The sequence below is a fragment of the Grus americana genome, chromosome 6, assembly GCF_028858705.1.
Source record: "Grus americana isolate bGruAme1 chromosome 6, bGruAme1.mat, whole genome shotgun sequence".
NCBI classification, from domain to species: Eukaryota; Metazoa; Chordata; class Aves; order Gruiformes; family Gruidae; genus Grus; species Grus americana.
Window position 1 is genome coordinate 19,454,257 of NC_072857.1, and position 17,120 is coordinate 19,471,376.

General features: G+C 35.1%; 1 protein-coding gene across 1 annotated transcript; it reads right to left on the bottom strand.

Annotated features, from left to right (window-relative positions):
• Window positions 1-3,600: 3,600 nt before the first annotated feature.
• GCG (glucagon) lies at window positions 3,601-15,946 on the bottom strand. Its single transcript, XM_054830167.1, has 7 exons — window positions 15,867-15,946; window positions 10,800-10,900; window positions 10,244-10,405; window positions 9,351-9,404; window positions 7,598-7,735; window positions 5,262-5,405; window positions 3,601-4,191 (listed from the first exon to the last, which is right to left on the bottom strand). Exons 2-7 carry the CDS (start codon window positions 10,895-10,897, stop codon window positions 4,167-4,169), a joined length of 621 nt encoding a protein of 206 aa, XP_054686142.1. The 5' UTR covers window positions 10,898-10,900; window positions 15,867-15,946; the 3' UTR covers window positions 3,601-4,166.
• Between the last annotated feature and the right edge of the window lie 1,174 nt (window positions 15,947-17,120).

The window sequence follows — 17,120 nt, forward strand, 5'->3', positions numbered from 1 at the left end:
AATTGGAGAAGTCATAGCCGTTCGTCATATTATGTGCCACAAAAGTACTCATAAAGAAGTTGTATGATTAAGAAGAATTACTTACTGGAAAGTAACCTGAAGGTTGGCTTTCCCAAACACTTGATGGACCTGCCAGATGTGATGTCTCCTTCAGACTTCTAGCCTCAGTGAAACTCAAGACTGTTATAAGTCTGTTTATATATTTGAGTCTTTCCTCCAGAAATATTTGGAGAAGTCAAACAGGAAAAATGGAAAACATAAGCTCTCTGCAGAACAAAAAAAAAAATTATTGTTTGTGACTAAAATGTATATAGTCTACTTTACAGGTGCAATAATGTGTTCCAGATGTCTCAATGTGTGGCTATGGGAGGCAAAATATGTGCTGGAGCAAGTTTTATACTGATGCAGTGGCTGACTTCAAATGTGCTGTGAGGAAGAGAAGGCAAAAGTGCTATTAGCACTGAGGAGTGTTCAAGTTCTACTTGACTAAGTGTGTCTTTTGATACCAAATATATTAAAAATGTCTTTTTTCCAGAAACTATTTCTTTTTGTGTCTTTGCATTTTGAGGCTGAAATGGCATAAGGGCTATTTTGTAATTCGTCATTACGTTGGTTCTGTTTGAGAGGATTGTGAAAAGACTGTTCACTGTAAATCAGGAAAGCAAATGAGAAAAAACCCTTTTCTTCTGTGGTTATGTCATTGGGACAACCATCTCAATGTGGCTAGTAGCAGCTGTCATTCAGTTCTTTCAACTTTATGTATTATTCTTTATAAAATTAATTCCCTGGCAACTGAAGATTCTTGCCACATGTCCTCAGAGCACAGTCGGATGGTTAGAGTATCTCAGGTTTCTGTTCATTTTTATTGTATTAATTCCAACTAGTTGTCTTGTTTTGCTTCAATATGCTTATTTTTCCAGACACTTAGTAAATAGGGTGGAAGAGAAAGGATGCTGCACACTCAGCATATGAAATACAGTTAATAAAAAGTTTTCCCAATATTACCTCCTTTAAGATAAGGCCACCTGGAAGTTTTAGGCAGCACTTGTGCAGAGACACAGAGGACTCTAGATACACACATGAGTTCATGGAATATAGAATTGGTGAAGGTGCACATACACAATACATTCAAAACATCTGGGCCAGTGCTAATGTTTTCATACAACTTAAAGAAGGTATAAGGTTCAATTTTCTTGTAGAGTGAAGAAGTCAGCTTGGAGTGAATGAAAACAAAAAAATAATTAAGTTTATGCACTATAAACTGCATATATCAACCATTTACAATGTATTTCAAATAAGATGGGACCCATACCCTAACTCTTTTGTAGACTTAAAACTCCCATCAGGTGCAGAGGGGCATTGCAACAGTGCCATCTTTGATAGCATGCCAGTCAAGACTCCTCATACATGCCAGGGCATGTGATTTTAATAAGCTATACACAGTTTGGGTCCTTGACTGGAAGGGAAATTAATGGTTCTGAGAGTGGATGAGGGTGTAGCCCTGTAGGTAATGCTGGAACATGCTCCTGAGCATGATTTTCTTAAGGAGTCCTACTTCCCTTCCTTTATTTGCCAAGAGCAACTTGAAGCCCCCTCATACAAGCAGCAGTACCACAGGCAATATGATCAGCTGTTGCTCCATTGCCTGAAGACTTTGAAAACCATCTATGATCTAAAAGGAATACTCAGGCCACTCTGTTCCTGAATTTCTCTACCAATGTACCACTCACAGCATGATTTACCTCTCTCCCTTACTAGAGTACAAAATTAAGATTAAAACATAAAATAGCAGTTCTCTCTAGGCTTGAATGCTGCAGCTATTCTGCCCTCTCTCAGCCTGCAGACATGGGTAGCTATTGTCTAGTAAAGACACTTTTTAAAGAAGTGACCGCTACTTACCCTGTGTGGGTACCATTCACTGAATTTCATCTAGCATGTATAAGAAATACCCAGCACATACCTTGTTTTTGATCCCATATGGGCCTGCTCTGTGATTTTGGGGTATATAAGTCCTAGTCCTGTTGAGCTAAAACCTGTGTTTGAAACTTCTGGAACATGCTCAACTTCATCTCACTTCTGAAGAAAGGGTGTCTTTTGATTCATGCTCTAGATTGAGACTTGAGAAAATTAGAGGTTAAATATTTGTGCTGTGTTCCAGACAAGCTGCATAACTTTGAGAAAATAATTTATACCCCTCTGTTCCTAAAATCATATAATTTGTAAAAATGTAGGAAACCAGTATTTTCATAGCTGACAAAGCCATCATCAGGAGGTGCTCAAATACAGTGGTGACAGACACCACAGGAAAATGAATTTGTAACTCAGGAATCCTGTCCTTCAGAACACTAAATATCCTGGACATAGTGGAATAAAACATTTTAAAGACAATTGCTCAATCTATGGAAATAGAGGAGTTATACCATTCCAGCCTCAACTATATGGATCCAACTGTGTATAACTGAATCTTTTTCGGTTCCAGAAACACTTGGAGCCAAAACACTGTGTACAAATGGGATTAAATAAACAACAATATACATTCATTGTCCTCCCCTTTCTTTTAATCTCCAGTGGTGTTTTGGATGCCATGATGGGGTTTTTTAGTGCAAGGTTCTATTGAGTTTTAATTGTTTAAAGTTGGGATGTTAGAAGCCAAGTTGGGTATGATCAGTTTTGATCTGAAAGTACAGAATATGGGTTCCTGTAGGACTTTGGGAGGACAACCTAATCTTATTTTTCCAGAAATTCTAGACTGTCAGTGAAAATTTCAGATGCCTTTAAAAACCAAATGAGACACAAACCAATACTAGTTATTCCTAGCAAAAGTTATAGGTGCTAATTCTAATTCAGCAACACTCCCGCTTCACCTTAACTTTTACTAGATACTTGCTAAGTTCATTGGCTTTCTTTTAAACCACTTGCCCTTCAGGACATTTTAATATCAATACCTGGCATGTTGCTATTATAGCAAGGGGAGAAAAGGGGGTCTGAGGAGCCATCAGAAGTAAGAGGTGCATAACAGCAACTGTGGCTATTTGAGAGTTGCAGCTACTACCATATCTACAAAAATGTGCCCTGGCCAGCTGAGAGTATAATAGCTTGGGTTGCTAGAAATGCTGAGATCTGCAAGCAAAATGTTCTGTCACCATAATGGAGAAGGCACAGATTACTGAAATGACAGTTGTAGGTTACAGTACACTGTTGCTAAATGCAAGAGATAACGGATAAAGCAGTTCTCAGAGGAAGAAGGAGGAAAAGAATACGACACAGATTAGAGTGACCCCAGGGCTGTTTGAGTTGGCTTTACTTAGCAATCTTATAAAATTTGAAGAAATTATGTGGCAGTTTCCACTACTAATCGAGTATATTGCACTTAATATTTTTCAAAGCTGTCCTCCTGCTTTTGCTGAGAAACCAGAACTTATGCTAATGAAGAATCCTTGTCTCTTCAGTCTTGTTTCCCCCTCTAGCTTCATCTTACGTGATTTCTTTCTCAACTAAAGATAATTCAAAGTTCACACAGCTCTTTTCTGAGAATCATTATGGAGAAAATGTGACAAAACAAAGTGTTGAGTTTGTTTTATCATTTCAAACAAACCACTTCCAAGATCTCAATGACACTAAAATATTAGAATAAAATGACATGGAGTGCAAAGAAGCACAAGGGATATACACATGAAAAGTCAACAGAAAAGAAGCTTGAAAAAATTTATTTAAGGCTATCATTTAATATCCTTAAAGCTTAGCCTTTTTATAACAAAGGTTTTAAGAGGGATATTCACTTCTCAGGCATTTGTAACTGCCAGCCCCTTACAAATAACATGTATAACTGGTGATTGAATCCTTTGTGTGTAGAAGTCAACATTTTAGAAAAATAATTTTATCATTAAATATAAATGGAGTTACTTCAGTCCAAATAAATGGAAAATATGAAGATATGGAACTTTCATAGTCTTAAAGCTGTTAAGATAACTATCCCTTAGACAATAGGTTTTCCATATATAAACCTTTGGCAACACTAAACTGTATTACAATTATTTCCTGGCATGCAAGGTGACAGAGCTTTGTTACACCCAATGTAAATGACAGAATACAGATTTCAGAATCTCCTAATAACTGGCAGTTGATGCAATGAAGATCTTCATTTATCCCATTTTTATTCTGTATTTTTACTGATATTCTTCCAAAAGGTCCCTGGGGGAAAAAAAAAGGCAAAAAAAAAAGGCAAAAAAAAAAAAAAGCAGCAATTAGGACATATTATAAATCTCCCAAGATTTATGAAATATACGTGGAACATATTTTTTCTGTTTAAGAGTTAGCGGATGTTAGTTCCACAGACCTCTCAATGTCTCTCTCTAATAACAGATTGAAAACAATTATTTCTAAAGGAAAAGCTTTTTCATAGTTTCTAATAGACTATTTTCCTAAATTGTGTGTTTCAATACTGAACTGGAAACAAACAAACACAAAAATATTAAAACGTTAATAAAAACGGTATTTGAACTATAACTTCTAAATTTTTGAGGCAGTATCGGTAATTTCAGATTTCAATGATCAATTAGTCATTTTGGGTTCTTCAGTAGTCCAAAGACTAAAAGCAATTTATTTTTACAGAGTGGACGTCCAACATTTTAAAAAATCTGACCACTCACATGTGCCTTGAGTTGGCATTTTATTATTTTTGAAATGCTTTGTTAATGTTAACAAATATTTCTTAAATATTAACCCATTCACAGAGCTCAGATAGAAAATGTTGCTGTGTCAACAGCATTTGCCTGTATACAGGCAAACTAAAGCAGCGTTCATAAATAGTTAGCTCTCAGGAACTCAGACTACAGTACCCTATTCCTTAATGACAAACCACAATTTAAGGCAGCATTTTATATCACAGACTTTAAAGAATAATCAGTTTGATGTAATTTTACCAATAAATATTTCTGATTTTATAATGCCCATGCAAAGGAGAGCTTTATTTTTCAATAATGTAATATGACCTTACTTCTGGTAACATTCAGTGGGAAAACTCCCCTCAAGTTAAATAGGAAACTGTTAAATAGGTTCACCACTGATGAAAATACAAATTACATTTGGAATGACTTCTGTGTAGTGTTTTATCCTTGTTCAGCACTGTCTGTAATAAAGTTTGTAACACAGTTACAGATATGTCAATAGTTAAGAGAAGAATTAGCAGTATTTTCCCTATGTGTAACAAATGCATTTAAAACCCCAGTATGTTAAGAATAACACAATAAAAATTCAGGCACCTTTGGGTAACTTTTGTGTTAATCAGCCATTTTAGGAATTCTTTGGCAGCCATGTCATCCAGGACTTTGTTGATATCACTTGTGAAAGTGCCATCTGCATGTCTTCGGCCCATTTCTTCGGCCACAAGAGCTTTTTCTGGGAAACTTCAAAGGGAAGAAATTATCAAACAATTTGCAGATCAAAATAAACAAACCGTTTAAAAGGGCCTCATTACAGGATTCTAATACACTGCACATTTCCTGTGATTTTAAGGAATTAAGGGTTGAGCCTGATGCTATGGCTCAGTATAGCATGATGTATAACAGAACATCTTTTGAGTCATTATTTTCACAACAGAATAAAACATGGAAGTCTCCCTTTATCAGATGAGAACTGTTCCTTCAGGTGAGTCTAACTTCCTCTCTAGCATTTCTGAAAAAGCTATACATGCAAAAACATATCTTGGTCTGCAATGTCTATGCCAAGTAGACAAAGCATCAGTAGAACTCACAGGAGATTTACTAAGAATCATTAAGAAATATCACTACTAAAACATTATAGTCAAATTTTCATACTTTTTTTTCTGTTCTAATTGGACTTAAGTCCTAGTTATATACTCACAATTATATTGCATAAGTATTTAGATATTAAGAGCAGCAACTTTTTTTTGGGGGGGTTAAAATAACTCAATTACAACACCTGTATAAAATCTATGTGTGTGTTTGCTGTTCAATAGCATTTTATGTTTGGAATTGGGTCCTGATTCTTGCTCTATCCTTTTTCGAATGCTGGAAAACCATTATGCCAAGAGCCTGATTTAGAAATCTTTCCTCTCTTGTTTCATCCCATCAAATATAGGAAGATTTTAATGGGTTCCATTAGGGTGGGCTGATGCTGAAGCACACTGTGCTCTGGGACCAATGACAGGCAGACTGGCTCTTTTCATGCAATAATTTCAGGAAAGGCTATATACAAGTTTGACCACAAATAATACTAAATATTGGAAAGTAGAAGGGTGGTCTACATTTAATTGTCCATCTAGGTTTCTTAGATGAACCTAGCTCCGTTCATCACAGCTAGGTTACATTTCTGTCTTATAGATACTGAAATACCCTATTTCTGCTCACGACAGTACAACATGGCAGAAAAACAACTGCAAATCTGAACATCACTATGAAGTGGCACCAGCCTTTCCCTTCTCTATATAGCTGACCTCATTTATTTAACTCTGTTTTTTTCAGGGAATTGTCATTATTTACAAAATTTACTTTTACCTATTTAGTCTTCCTTGACTACAACACACAATCTTGTCTTATGGATTATATTTTATTATTATTATTATTATTTATTATTTTTATATAGTGCAAGAGACTTACATAGTACTTTACAGCTGGTAGAATATATAATCAGAGGATGAACTGAAATCCCTGCCCCAGAGAGCTTACAGTCTAAAGGTACAAATAAGTACAGAACAGTTAAAAGGTGAGGAGTAGCATGTGCATGGTGTAGCTCCTAACCATGCAGAGTGGGAAATAGATGAGATAGATAGAAGGTTGCCTGCAGGAGATTGAAGGTAATGCCATTCTAAGTGTAAGACTATCATGAAAAAAGATGTAAAAACATAAGCGAGACCATGAAGTGAATAAGCTTGAGAAATCTGCGATAAGTACGTGGAGAACAAGATATTCATGAAAGGAATCAGAGACATAGGTAGGTCAAAACTGTGGAGCACTGCATCCAGGAAACCATGAACCATAGCAAAAGAAGTAGAGGTGTCTCAAAAAGGAAAATAAGTCATAGTTGTAGGAAATGATAACTATTTTGTCAGCAGCAACTTGTGGAGACTTTGTGGAGCATGGAAAGGGGAAAAGAAGTGATCAGTTACTGCTGGGAATGAACACCAGTGCATGGAGTACAGCTGATGACATTGGTAAAAATTTAATCTTGGAAATATTGCAAAGGAAAAGATTGACTGTGAAAGGGAAAAAAGAGAAAGTAATTTAAGATGACACTGACTTGAATCATGTCAATGATAATTAAGGAGACTGTAAACATTGTCATGTGAAGGGGGAAAGGTGATAGTTAGAGGAAGGTCTGGTTTAATTTTAGATACATTGACCTTAAATATAACTTGACCTTTTAGAGTGTAACAGCATACTGAACAGGTTTGTTGTAATCTGTATTTGAACTTAATAATGTAAAGTGGTAGTCTAACACCCACAGAATATCTTCTATTACAAAAGAAAAACATGAAGTACAGCAAGAATGATCAAAAACACACCAAGGTTTCATCAGAGTTGATTTCTAACCCCAAAAGCAAGGCAAAATTTAATAATAGGAATGGATGGGTTCTTACTCTCTTCTTCCTCGTCCATTCACTAACCAAGCAATGAACTCTTTGGCAGCTTGACCTTCCAAATAAGAGGTGATATCGCTGGTATAGGTGCCTTCAGCATGTCTCTCGAATTCAGCATGACGCTTGGATATCGCATTGCTGAAAGAAGAGCAATACTATAGGAGCAGACTGCATAATGACTTAATTTTTTTTAACCTTTATTGGTTTATATTTCCCACCCATCCAGCTAGCATTTCTTGTTAGGGAGAGGGGCTTATTTTGCTTCTCAAATTACCCTTGATATTTTTTTTTCTCGATATCTTTCAGTTTGGAAGGCATTGTCTGTGCTATGCAATAGAGTTTTGTGCAGAGATACCTGAACTAGTTCTGAACAAATCAAATCAGGTGCAGAAAGCAATTATAGCTGCATTGGAACGGTCTTCTGCTAGATTAATTAGCTATGATCAACAAACTATTTTATTATACGGACAGACTTTTTGTTACCTCTTGTGTTTCTTTTAATTTCCATTAATTCACTCCTCCTACCTTCATCTTCATTATTGCTTAGCCAAACTGTTCAGACTTAATTCCTTTTGAATTTACATTTTGAACACCCTTTTAATCATCATTCTGACCAAGTGATAATTTTGGAACAATTTCAAGCCTGATCACCTCCAGCCTAATAGAGAAAGACAATTGCCTTCTCCTTCCCTACACCTCATTGTGCTTCTTTCTCTGATATAGCACAAAGTTATGTCACACTGGCCTTTAGGAAGGTGAGCTGCACTGAGAAGTAGACATATTATGGAATATTTTCCACAAATAATTTCCCTAACATTTCTGTTTCAGAATTTGCTAATTTCTGCCCAATTTTCCGGGCCTCTAGCTCTTTGTATTATTTTTTTATCTTCTTGGGATTTCACCATTCCTCCTAATTTAGCACCATCTGCACTTTTCATCAGCATGCTAACTAGAGTTGTTTGGAACATTTTTAATGAAACATTAATTTTGTTGAGATATGCTGTTTCATTGAAGCTGAAACATTATTACAAATTTGTTACTGATATTGACAGTGTTTTGAACGGAAGGATCTTTCTGATCCAGGCTATCTTCTTTGGAATTTCTGACAACAGGAACAATTGATATAGGTATTTCAATCTGTTTTGCAAGAATACTTACTGTTTTTTTGTTTTATTTGTTTCAAATTTCCAATCCCCCCAACCCTGTCCCAAAAATGTTGTCAAGAAACAAAATTCTGGCCTCCAGCAGGTTTTGTGTTCTCCTTTCCTGTAATGAGGGAGCGGTTTATGTAACATGGGACTGAGTGTTTACAGCTGAGCATTGTATCATGTTCTATCAGCTCTCTGCAAATTGGTGCCTGGCCATTTTCCTTTCATTAGTTTCCTCACTGGTTTTCTTTTCCTCAACATAATGAGGTGGGGGTTTTTTGCTTCTGCCTTTTTCTATACCAAGTTTTCTTTTTATCTTATTCTCTACTCTCCTTTATTACCTGAAATGTCCTTTCCTAAAATCTATTCTCATCCTGTTGCATCCCTTGAAGCCACTGCACATAGCTATAGAACACAGGTACAGGAATAAATAACATAAAGACATTTCCTCTTTCCTTGTAAAAAGCAGGTGCGAAATAAATTCTTTTGGTAGGTATTTCTTGGATTATGGTAACATTGTAAAGAATACTAGTTATTTTCTTTCTTGTTTAACAGAAAATGAGCTCAAACTGGTTTTGAGTAACAAGTTGTAGCAACTAGAATACCTTGAGAGCTGGTCCGGGAATTTGTCGTTTTCTTTGTCCCCCTGTCCTTGTTGCCTGTAGTGGAATTCCACAATCATTAAATCATTGTTATGAGTACATTGAAGAGCATGTATAAGCTGATAAGATTTTATTGGTTATTATTTAAATATTATGATAAACAAGCACAACTGATAGATGAATATTATAAATAATTGCAGGTTTATGAATTTAAATGAATACAATATCTAGAAATCATTACTTTATACTTTAAAGACATCCACAGGGATTTAAAAGCATTAATATCGTAGATTTTTTCATTCTGTGGACAGATCTTCTCTAGAACGCAGGGCATAGACTTACATGCCTTTATATCATTCTTGCTCTCAGCTTGGTAGTTTGTGTTTAATCAAAGTATATGTTAAAAAAATATGCCAACTCATGCCTTAACAGTATACTTATGATACTAGTAAAGTATCCAGTGGTCAACAAAACTTAAACCTTATCTCCCTTTTCACAAATGAAACTTCAGGATTAGAGTATCCATAGATAGGAAAGTTTTATTAAGGCCCAATGGCCCAGACCTTTACATTCTATTTACATATCTTATTCCTATTGAACTTAATTCATTCACTGAAACGATCTGTCCCAAAAAGGCTGAGGTAGTCTTTTTAGATGGCATATCAGGTAATATACTGATACACTTGATTTATCCAAATCCTTTTAACTGATTTTACACATATTCCCCGTTTCTAATAATATATTAACATCATATATAAATTTTGCTTAAGTACTTTACTTATTTGAGGATTATGCATGGCCTGTGATGGGAAGCTGAAACCAAGAAACTGAATTCAGCTAGATTTTTTGCTGTTTCTGAAAATTGAGATCTATAGCAATGTGACCAAAATGCTTACCCATTTCTTTTAGTGCTCATTAACCATTGCACAAAGTCCTGAGCTCGTCTAGTGTCCAAGTACTTGCTGTAATCACTGGTGAATGTGCCTTGTGAGTGACGTTTCACTTCATTCAGCTGTCTAGATTCATCTAATGGTTCAGACTGGGAAGCTTTGAATGATCTGTGAAAAGTTTAGAACTTGTTAATTGGCAATGCTTATAGTACATTCTACAGGTGCATTGACTTTTCTCTTAAAAATACTATTTTATACACTACAAAAAGCAAGTGGCATTATTGATCACTAGCTGGCTAGTAAAATGAATCAACATAGCAGACTGCATACTGCACAATTACAAGGTCTTCTTGGCTAACTAAGGCAGCTATTGTTTGTAATACCAAAAACTTCTGTGCTATCCTTTGCAATATTAAAAACTTTTGCCAATCCCAATGGTAGATTAAGGACTGTGTAATAGTATACAAAAAACTATCTTTAAGTCATAGTATGTTTTACTTCAAAGTATAAGAAAACAAAGTTCAGGCCAAATGTTTCTAGAAGGTTGATCTAAAGAAATTACCTTGATTTCTCCTCTGTATCCTGAAGAGGATTTTGCCAGCTGCCTTGAACTATCATTAAAAGGAGCCCAGCAACAAAATAAACACTTTTCATTTTCATTGCCTGTCAAAACAGAAATAAGGCAACAAAGAAAAAATAATAATCTCTACATACATCTGAATCAATTACATCAAACAGAGACATCTTTACTGCTGATCTAAACTTGATAATACAGAGACCCCATCCTCAGGTTCCATATCCAGTGGATGGAGACTGTAGTGCCTTGTGTAGGCATTCAAAAGATGTAGTGTCTGTTCTAGTCTTTAGGCTCTAGTCTCTATTCCAGAATGCAAGGTGAGTGGAGAGCAACTGCAGTCTCACTTTTGTAATGCAAGGGTAAAGGTCTGTATCTCCTTTGCTGTATGTTCTGCTGATGGCAAGCATTAGATCTGCTTCTATAATAATGTTTTATTGCAAAACTAGGGTATTGGTGTGACTTTTATTTTTTTCCAGCTCGTTCACTACAGAAAAAACAAAGCAAATCTCTGTCAAGAATACTGTCACATTAGTAGCTCCCCATTCTTTCCTTCTGGCCCTCCATCTTCCTTTTAAAAGTTTTTTTTTGAAATAACAGATATTACAGCAGTACACCTCTGGACTTATAATAACTGATTAATAGGTGTCACTCCTTAGAAAAATACAACCACAAAACCACACACTGGCTTGTGTTCAATTCATGATGGGATATGTCAACTTTTGCTTTTGGCACTATTGACATAATACTTTATTTCAGCTTAAGGGCTTCCATTGTGGGGCTGTATGGGATATACAAGATATGGGGTATATACTTAATATTGGTAACAAACCAAAGCAGAAAATATTGTCTCCTACATATAATTCTTACTGTTACAGGTAACTCTATTGGCTTCAACCATGTAATAGAAATGGCTACATTATTATATATGTCTTCGTCATGTGCACTGTAATAACTTGACCAGTCTCACTGACTTTAACGTGACACTATTCAGTGTAAACTAGAGTATTACAGTCTGTACAAATGCTTTGGTGATCCATAGCCAAACCGTGATTCCTTTACTTGCAAGCAGTACAGTTATAACTTTTACTGCATAGTCATGAATGGGAATAAGGCATTCTCTAATCCCCTAATTATGTGTGCTACAATTTTCATTATTTAATGTAGTAGTATTAGTCTGTTGACACATGATCCCCTATAGGACAAACTCTATTGAACAAAGAAATGCTATTCGTTTTAGGCTCACAAAACCCTGTGCAAAAGGGACTATGAGCAGCTAGTGGCTAATAGACTCAAAAGCACTTTGCATAAACAGGAAATGAGAGGAAATCTACTTACAAAATCAGCTAGTATATATTGTTTATTTTTAATTATTTTGGATCACTTAAATTTATGGAATGAATGTATAGAAAAGAAAGTGAATTTAAAATTTGGTTAGGTACTTCTGACCTTGACAAAGAAATTGAATATGCCATTCATTCATTGGCTAAATGCTCCTTCATTGAATGATGAGTAGTAAACGCTCATTCGTTCTAACTTTAAAATCAGTATGGATCACAATATTAATCTGCTGTAAAGCAACAGAAGTTGCAATGAGTTCACATCAGCAAAATGTGCCTGGAAATAATTTCATCATGTACTTGTACTTGATATTTGTGCATTTGAAAGAGCCCTTCTGCCATCCATTACACCCTCCTATGGAAGTTTATGTTACAGTCTGAAAAACAAAGGGAGATAGGAAAGATGAGTGCATTGAAGTAAAGTGCTAGGTGACAAAGTAAGACCCAGCCAAAAAACACCCTCCCCACTAAATGTAATCTACACTGAACTCCTCCGGCTCTACTGGAGGAGCTATTTATGGAAATTCAATGATTTATAAAATAAGACAGTCTGAGTGAAAACATATCTATTCTCTATTGTCATGCCTTGTCGCAATGGGATGAATTTAAAAATACTATGGCCTGGAGGAAGCCATAAGAAAGTTATGAAGGAATGATGTGTAGAGAAGGTGCAAATTAGTCTGTCTTGAGATTTAGAGCTGGCTCTGCACTGACCAGTGCAAATGGGGGTGTGTGTGGGTGGGCGGTATATGAACGTGTCTGAAAAAGTAAAATCCTCCATCAAAAACCCTGCTGCTGTAGGATTTCTACTCTGCCCCAGTAGTCTACCCAGCTTCAGAGAAGATTTTTTATGAAATCTGTTTCTTACATCTATTATAAAATAACTTATAGTTGGAGATGCAAACTTGACTGTTGGCAGGCATTTTACCTATGGTTAGGAAGAATGTATTGCTTCTGGTACTTTGTGAGGCCTAATTTTTAAGAGAATCTTAATGAATAATATAAATATTTTACTAGAATACCTCAGTGTCAGTATCAAAATATTTGAGGCAATAAAAATCTTAATCAAATCTTAATTAAAACCAGGAAAATAAATTAATGAATATCAGACTTTCTGGTGGATTGTACTATTAAGCAATGGAATCAATTTCCCTCTCTCCACCAGAAGCCACTGCCAGTGTTGCTCATTTTTTCATCAGTGTGTATGGAGACTCTTCTCTGCCTTCTGTAATGTCCTGATAAATGAGATTTGGTTCCTACACTTGCACATATCCTGCTACAGTACCAACAAATACCATCGTGGCCATGTTGTCAGTCTTGTTATAACCCTAACTATAGTATTGAACTCTTTTCACTGTTTCATTTGGAGCTGTAATTCAGTGGTGCAACACTGACATCCAATGTTTATCCCAAAGATTGCATAATTTCACATTTCATAGGCTTCCAACAATGGAACAAAAGCTCTGCCTATTCTTTGGGACATGACTCTGCTGTGGTCACAAAAATGGTTTGATTGTAATGTCGTGACCCTTATGTTAGCTGATATGGCTGTAAGTGAGTTAACTTAGACACTGGCTATTGCACTGTACATAAGTAAACTTGCCTTGCTTAATGGTATACTAGCAGTTTAGTATACTTTTACTTAACATGAAAAATTAAAGAAAGATAGTTTACAGCTGCCTTTAGATTTCTTAAACCATGATATAGATTAGATATAAACCTAAGTCACTGAAGTGGAATGAAAGAAACAGTCTAGTCATTAATCCAGCCTCCTTATAGTAATATCAGACGCCAAAAGCTATTATTTTATATAAAACTTATTAAAAAACCCTATTCAAAACCCATTGTGGTCAGTAAACAGACTTTCAGTGATTTCAATATATCTTGGATCTAACTCATTCCTCAGTCCTATAGAGCTTTCAGATGTGAACAGTCCCACTGGCTACTTTATGCCTTAAGAATATGTTTAAAGTTAAATGCATGTTTAGCTTCTTTCTAAATTTTTCAGAATCAGAATCTGGGGAGATTGCTAAAAAGAAAGATGTATAAATGCAATTTTTTTAAATTAATACAATTTTCAAATAAGAGAATCCTTACTCATAAAATAAGCATTTTCAAAAGCTATTAAACTTCTGTCACATATGTTCTTTTAAAAATCTAGAATCAATTTTGTTTGTTCAATGTTTAGTACTTCCTATTGGTAACCCAAACTAGCAATAGCAGTTTTCAACAAGCTAAAGAAGCTACAGTTTTTAAAGAAGAAATTGTTATTTTATTCTTGGGAACACAAACATGTTTTGTAGAGAAAATGAGATGATCAGCAAGATAATTTTTGTTTAGTTTATTCCTGCTAATCAAGTAATTTCTCAATCAGAAGAAAGGTTTTATTTGCTCTAAATTATTTAGGTCACCAGGAGATACTGCTAAAACCCATGCAATCTTATTGTCAAGGTGCAGGAGAACTAAGGCTAATCTTACACGGGAAAATTTTGTTCCTATGCATATTAGACTAATGGAAATGTTTTAATTTCTTCTGATTTGAGATGAAAATCTTAACACATCTCAATTTGAACCACCAGGAAGTACGTAACAAATATGTCTCTCAAATCTTGGTTAGAAAATTATTTGAATATTATTTCTTTGATCAACCTGATTTTGCTGGTTCTTACAATATATTTTACTGCAGATGTCCTTTGTACACCATGTGCAATTTAAACTAGCTTAATTTCATGGAGTTTTCAAAAAAGAATCTTTCAAAAATCAGATTTTTATCTATTTCCAGTTTAAAAATACCAATTATGAAGTTACAGCAGTAAAAAAGGGAATATTTTCATATGAAAATGTATGAATGAATAAAATGATTTCTGTTGACATGAAACTGTTTGCAAATAGCAGTTATTTCTAATTATAAATAAATTACTTTTTCAGGTAGATGTACTTTACATCTAATTTACCTACCGTGTTATAATGCCTTGTGCAACGTTCTATAAAATGTAACGGTATTAGTCTAAGGAAATCCATAGTAGGATGGAAGACTAAATTAAATTTTATACAATAATCACAATAACTATTGAAAGACTTAAATTTTTACTCTTGTGCTAAAATTTCCTTTTCAGATCTTACAGTGATACGAAAAGAATAGCTGTTTAAGACAAACTAATCTAAAAGAAGGGCAGTGGAGTGCCAATCTGTAGGGCGATGGAGTAACAATCTGTCTTGAACAGTTTTAAATCAGTGTCTATATAAGATCACTTAATTTGTTTGCATTCTGCTAATTTAATCCCCATTGATTCATATTTAGGCAGTAGCTATAAGGAGTGAATATTTTTAAACTCATATTCATTAAATATCGCTAGAGGAGATACTAAAGGAGATAAAAATATAAAAATCAATAATTATGTATCTCACATTTAAATTCTTACTACAATGCATGTCTTTCATGTTCTCATGGTTAATCTTCCTTCTTTCAATTGCTTCTGCAACCCAAACAGTTGATTTCCCTTCTTAGGATCATTCTCTGTTGAACTAATTCAATAGATTAAAATATTTAAATGATGATGTCATTAACTCCAAATATCAATGATTATAACCACAGAAGAAAACACCAATATGCTGAAAGATCCTGCACCTCTATTGCAAACTTTGGGCAATACAATTCATAAAATGCACTCAGCTTTCTCAAACAAATTGTACTGGTAGTTCATGTAAATCTTACCTTTTTATACTTTGAAGTGATACGTAGCAGAAAGAGCTCCTACTCTCTCTTCTGCAACTATGGAAAGCCTTGAGGATCCTGAGATCTGCCTAGCTGCCTCTTTTGCACAGACTTATATATATACTGTTCAGCTCTAGTAAGCATTACGAGAGTGCATCATTGCTGACAGTTTCCTTATTCAACTTTAAAAAAAAGTCATCATATTTGCTATTCATTTCATTTGATAATTTTACAAGCAATTTCACACATTCATTCTGCTTACTTTATGACATCAATGCTAACATGGATTTGCAAAAGGAGTGAGGTAGCAATGTCCAAAGAAGTAAATATCAAACAGAAGGGCATTAGGATGACAAACAGTGGGCTAAAGGTGCCTGGGATTAAGGCAGCAATTTCTCCAAATTCTGATTTGCCACATTTAACATTTAGTATTGAGCAAAATCCCAGTCCTGTTGACATCAATAGCATCAACTTCATCTATCAATTTTAAGTCAAAGTTTATAAATTTAATACGCTGTTAACAATAACCTACACAACTCCCGCAAAGCCCTTGAATGATTCTTCAGGTAATCTTGTGCCAATATAATGAACATGAAGAGATGTGAAGTACTGCAGTGACAGCTACCCAATATGCAAAGCCCAGCACAGGTCAAATTTAACACAAAGATTTGATTACCCGTAGATGTAAAATGCCAACTTTTTGTAAATTCTACTATATGAAAATTCATACTTACTTGAGAACTGTATGCCAAACATTCATTATGAATTGAGTTTCACACAGTGGCCTACAGATTTATGCAATATAAGTTTTTTTGCTCACATGTCTTCATTCCCGACAAGGAAAAAAAACCCCAAACCAAACCAGATTTGAGCTTTGTAGCTGTATATGTTCTATGCAACAATTGTCAAGGTGCTAAACCATTAAGTAATAGGGGCAATTTCATAGCTGTGGTGGGGCAGCATTGCCAAAGAAGACTATGTCCAGCCATCTGGTGTCAGAGGTAGAAGAGTATGATGCAAAGCTTGTCAATGGCCCTGGCATCTGAAAAAAACCTGCCAGTCAGGAACATGGGTCTTTTATCCTGTCTATGAAGCAACAAGTGAGATATCCCCCTTCAAGAAATTCTTGGAGAAGGTTTTTTTTTTTACAGACTTTTTTCATACATCGTGATAATCCTTTGTAAAATGCAAAAGGACACCGAAAATGAAATATGATTATTACATATGTAAGGTGCCAGGTAGTCCAGGAGACAC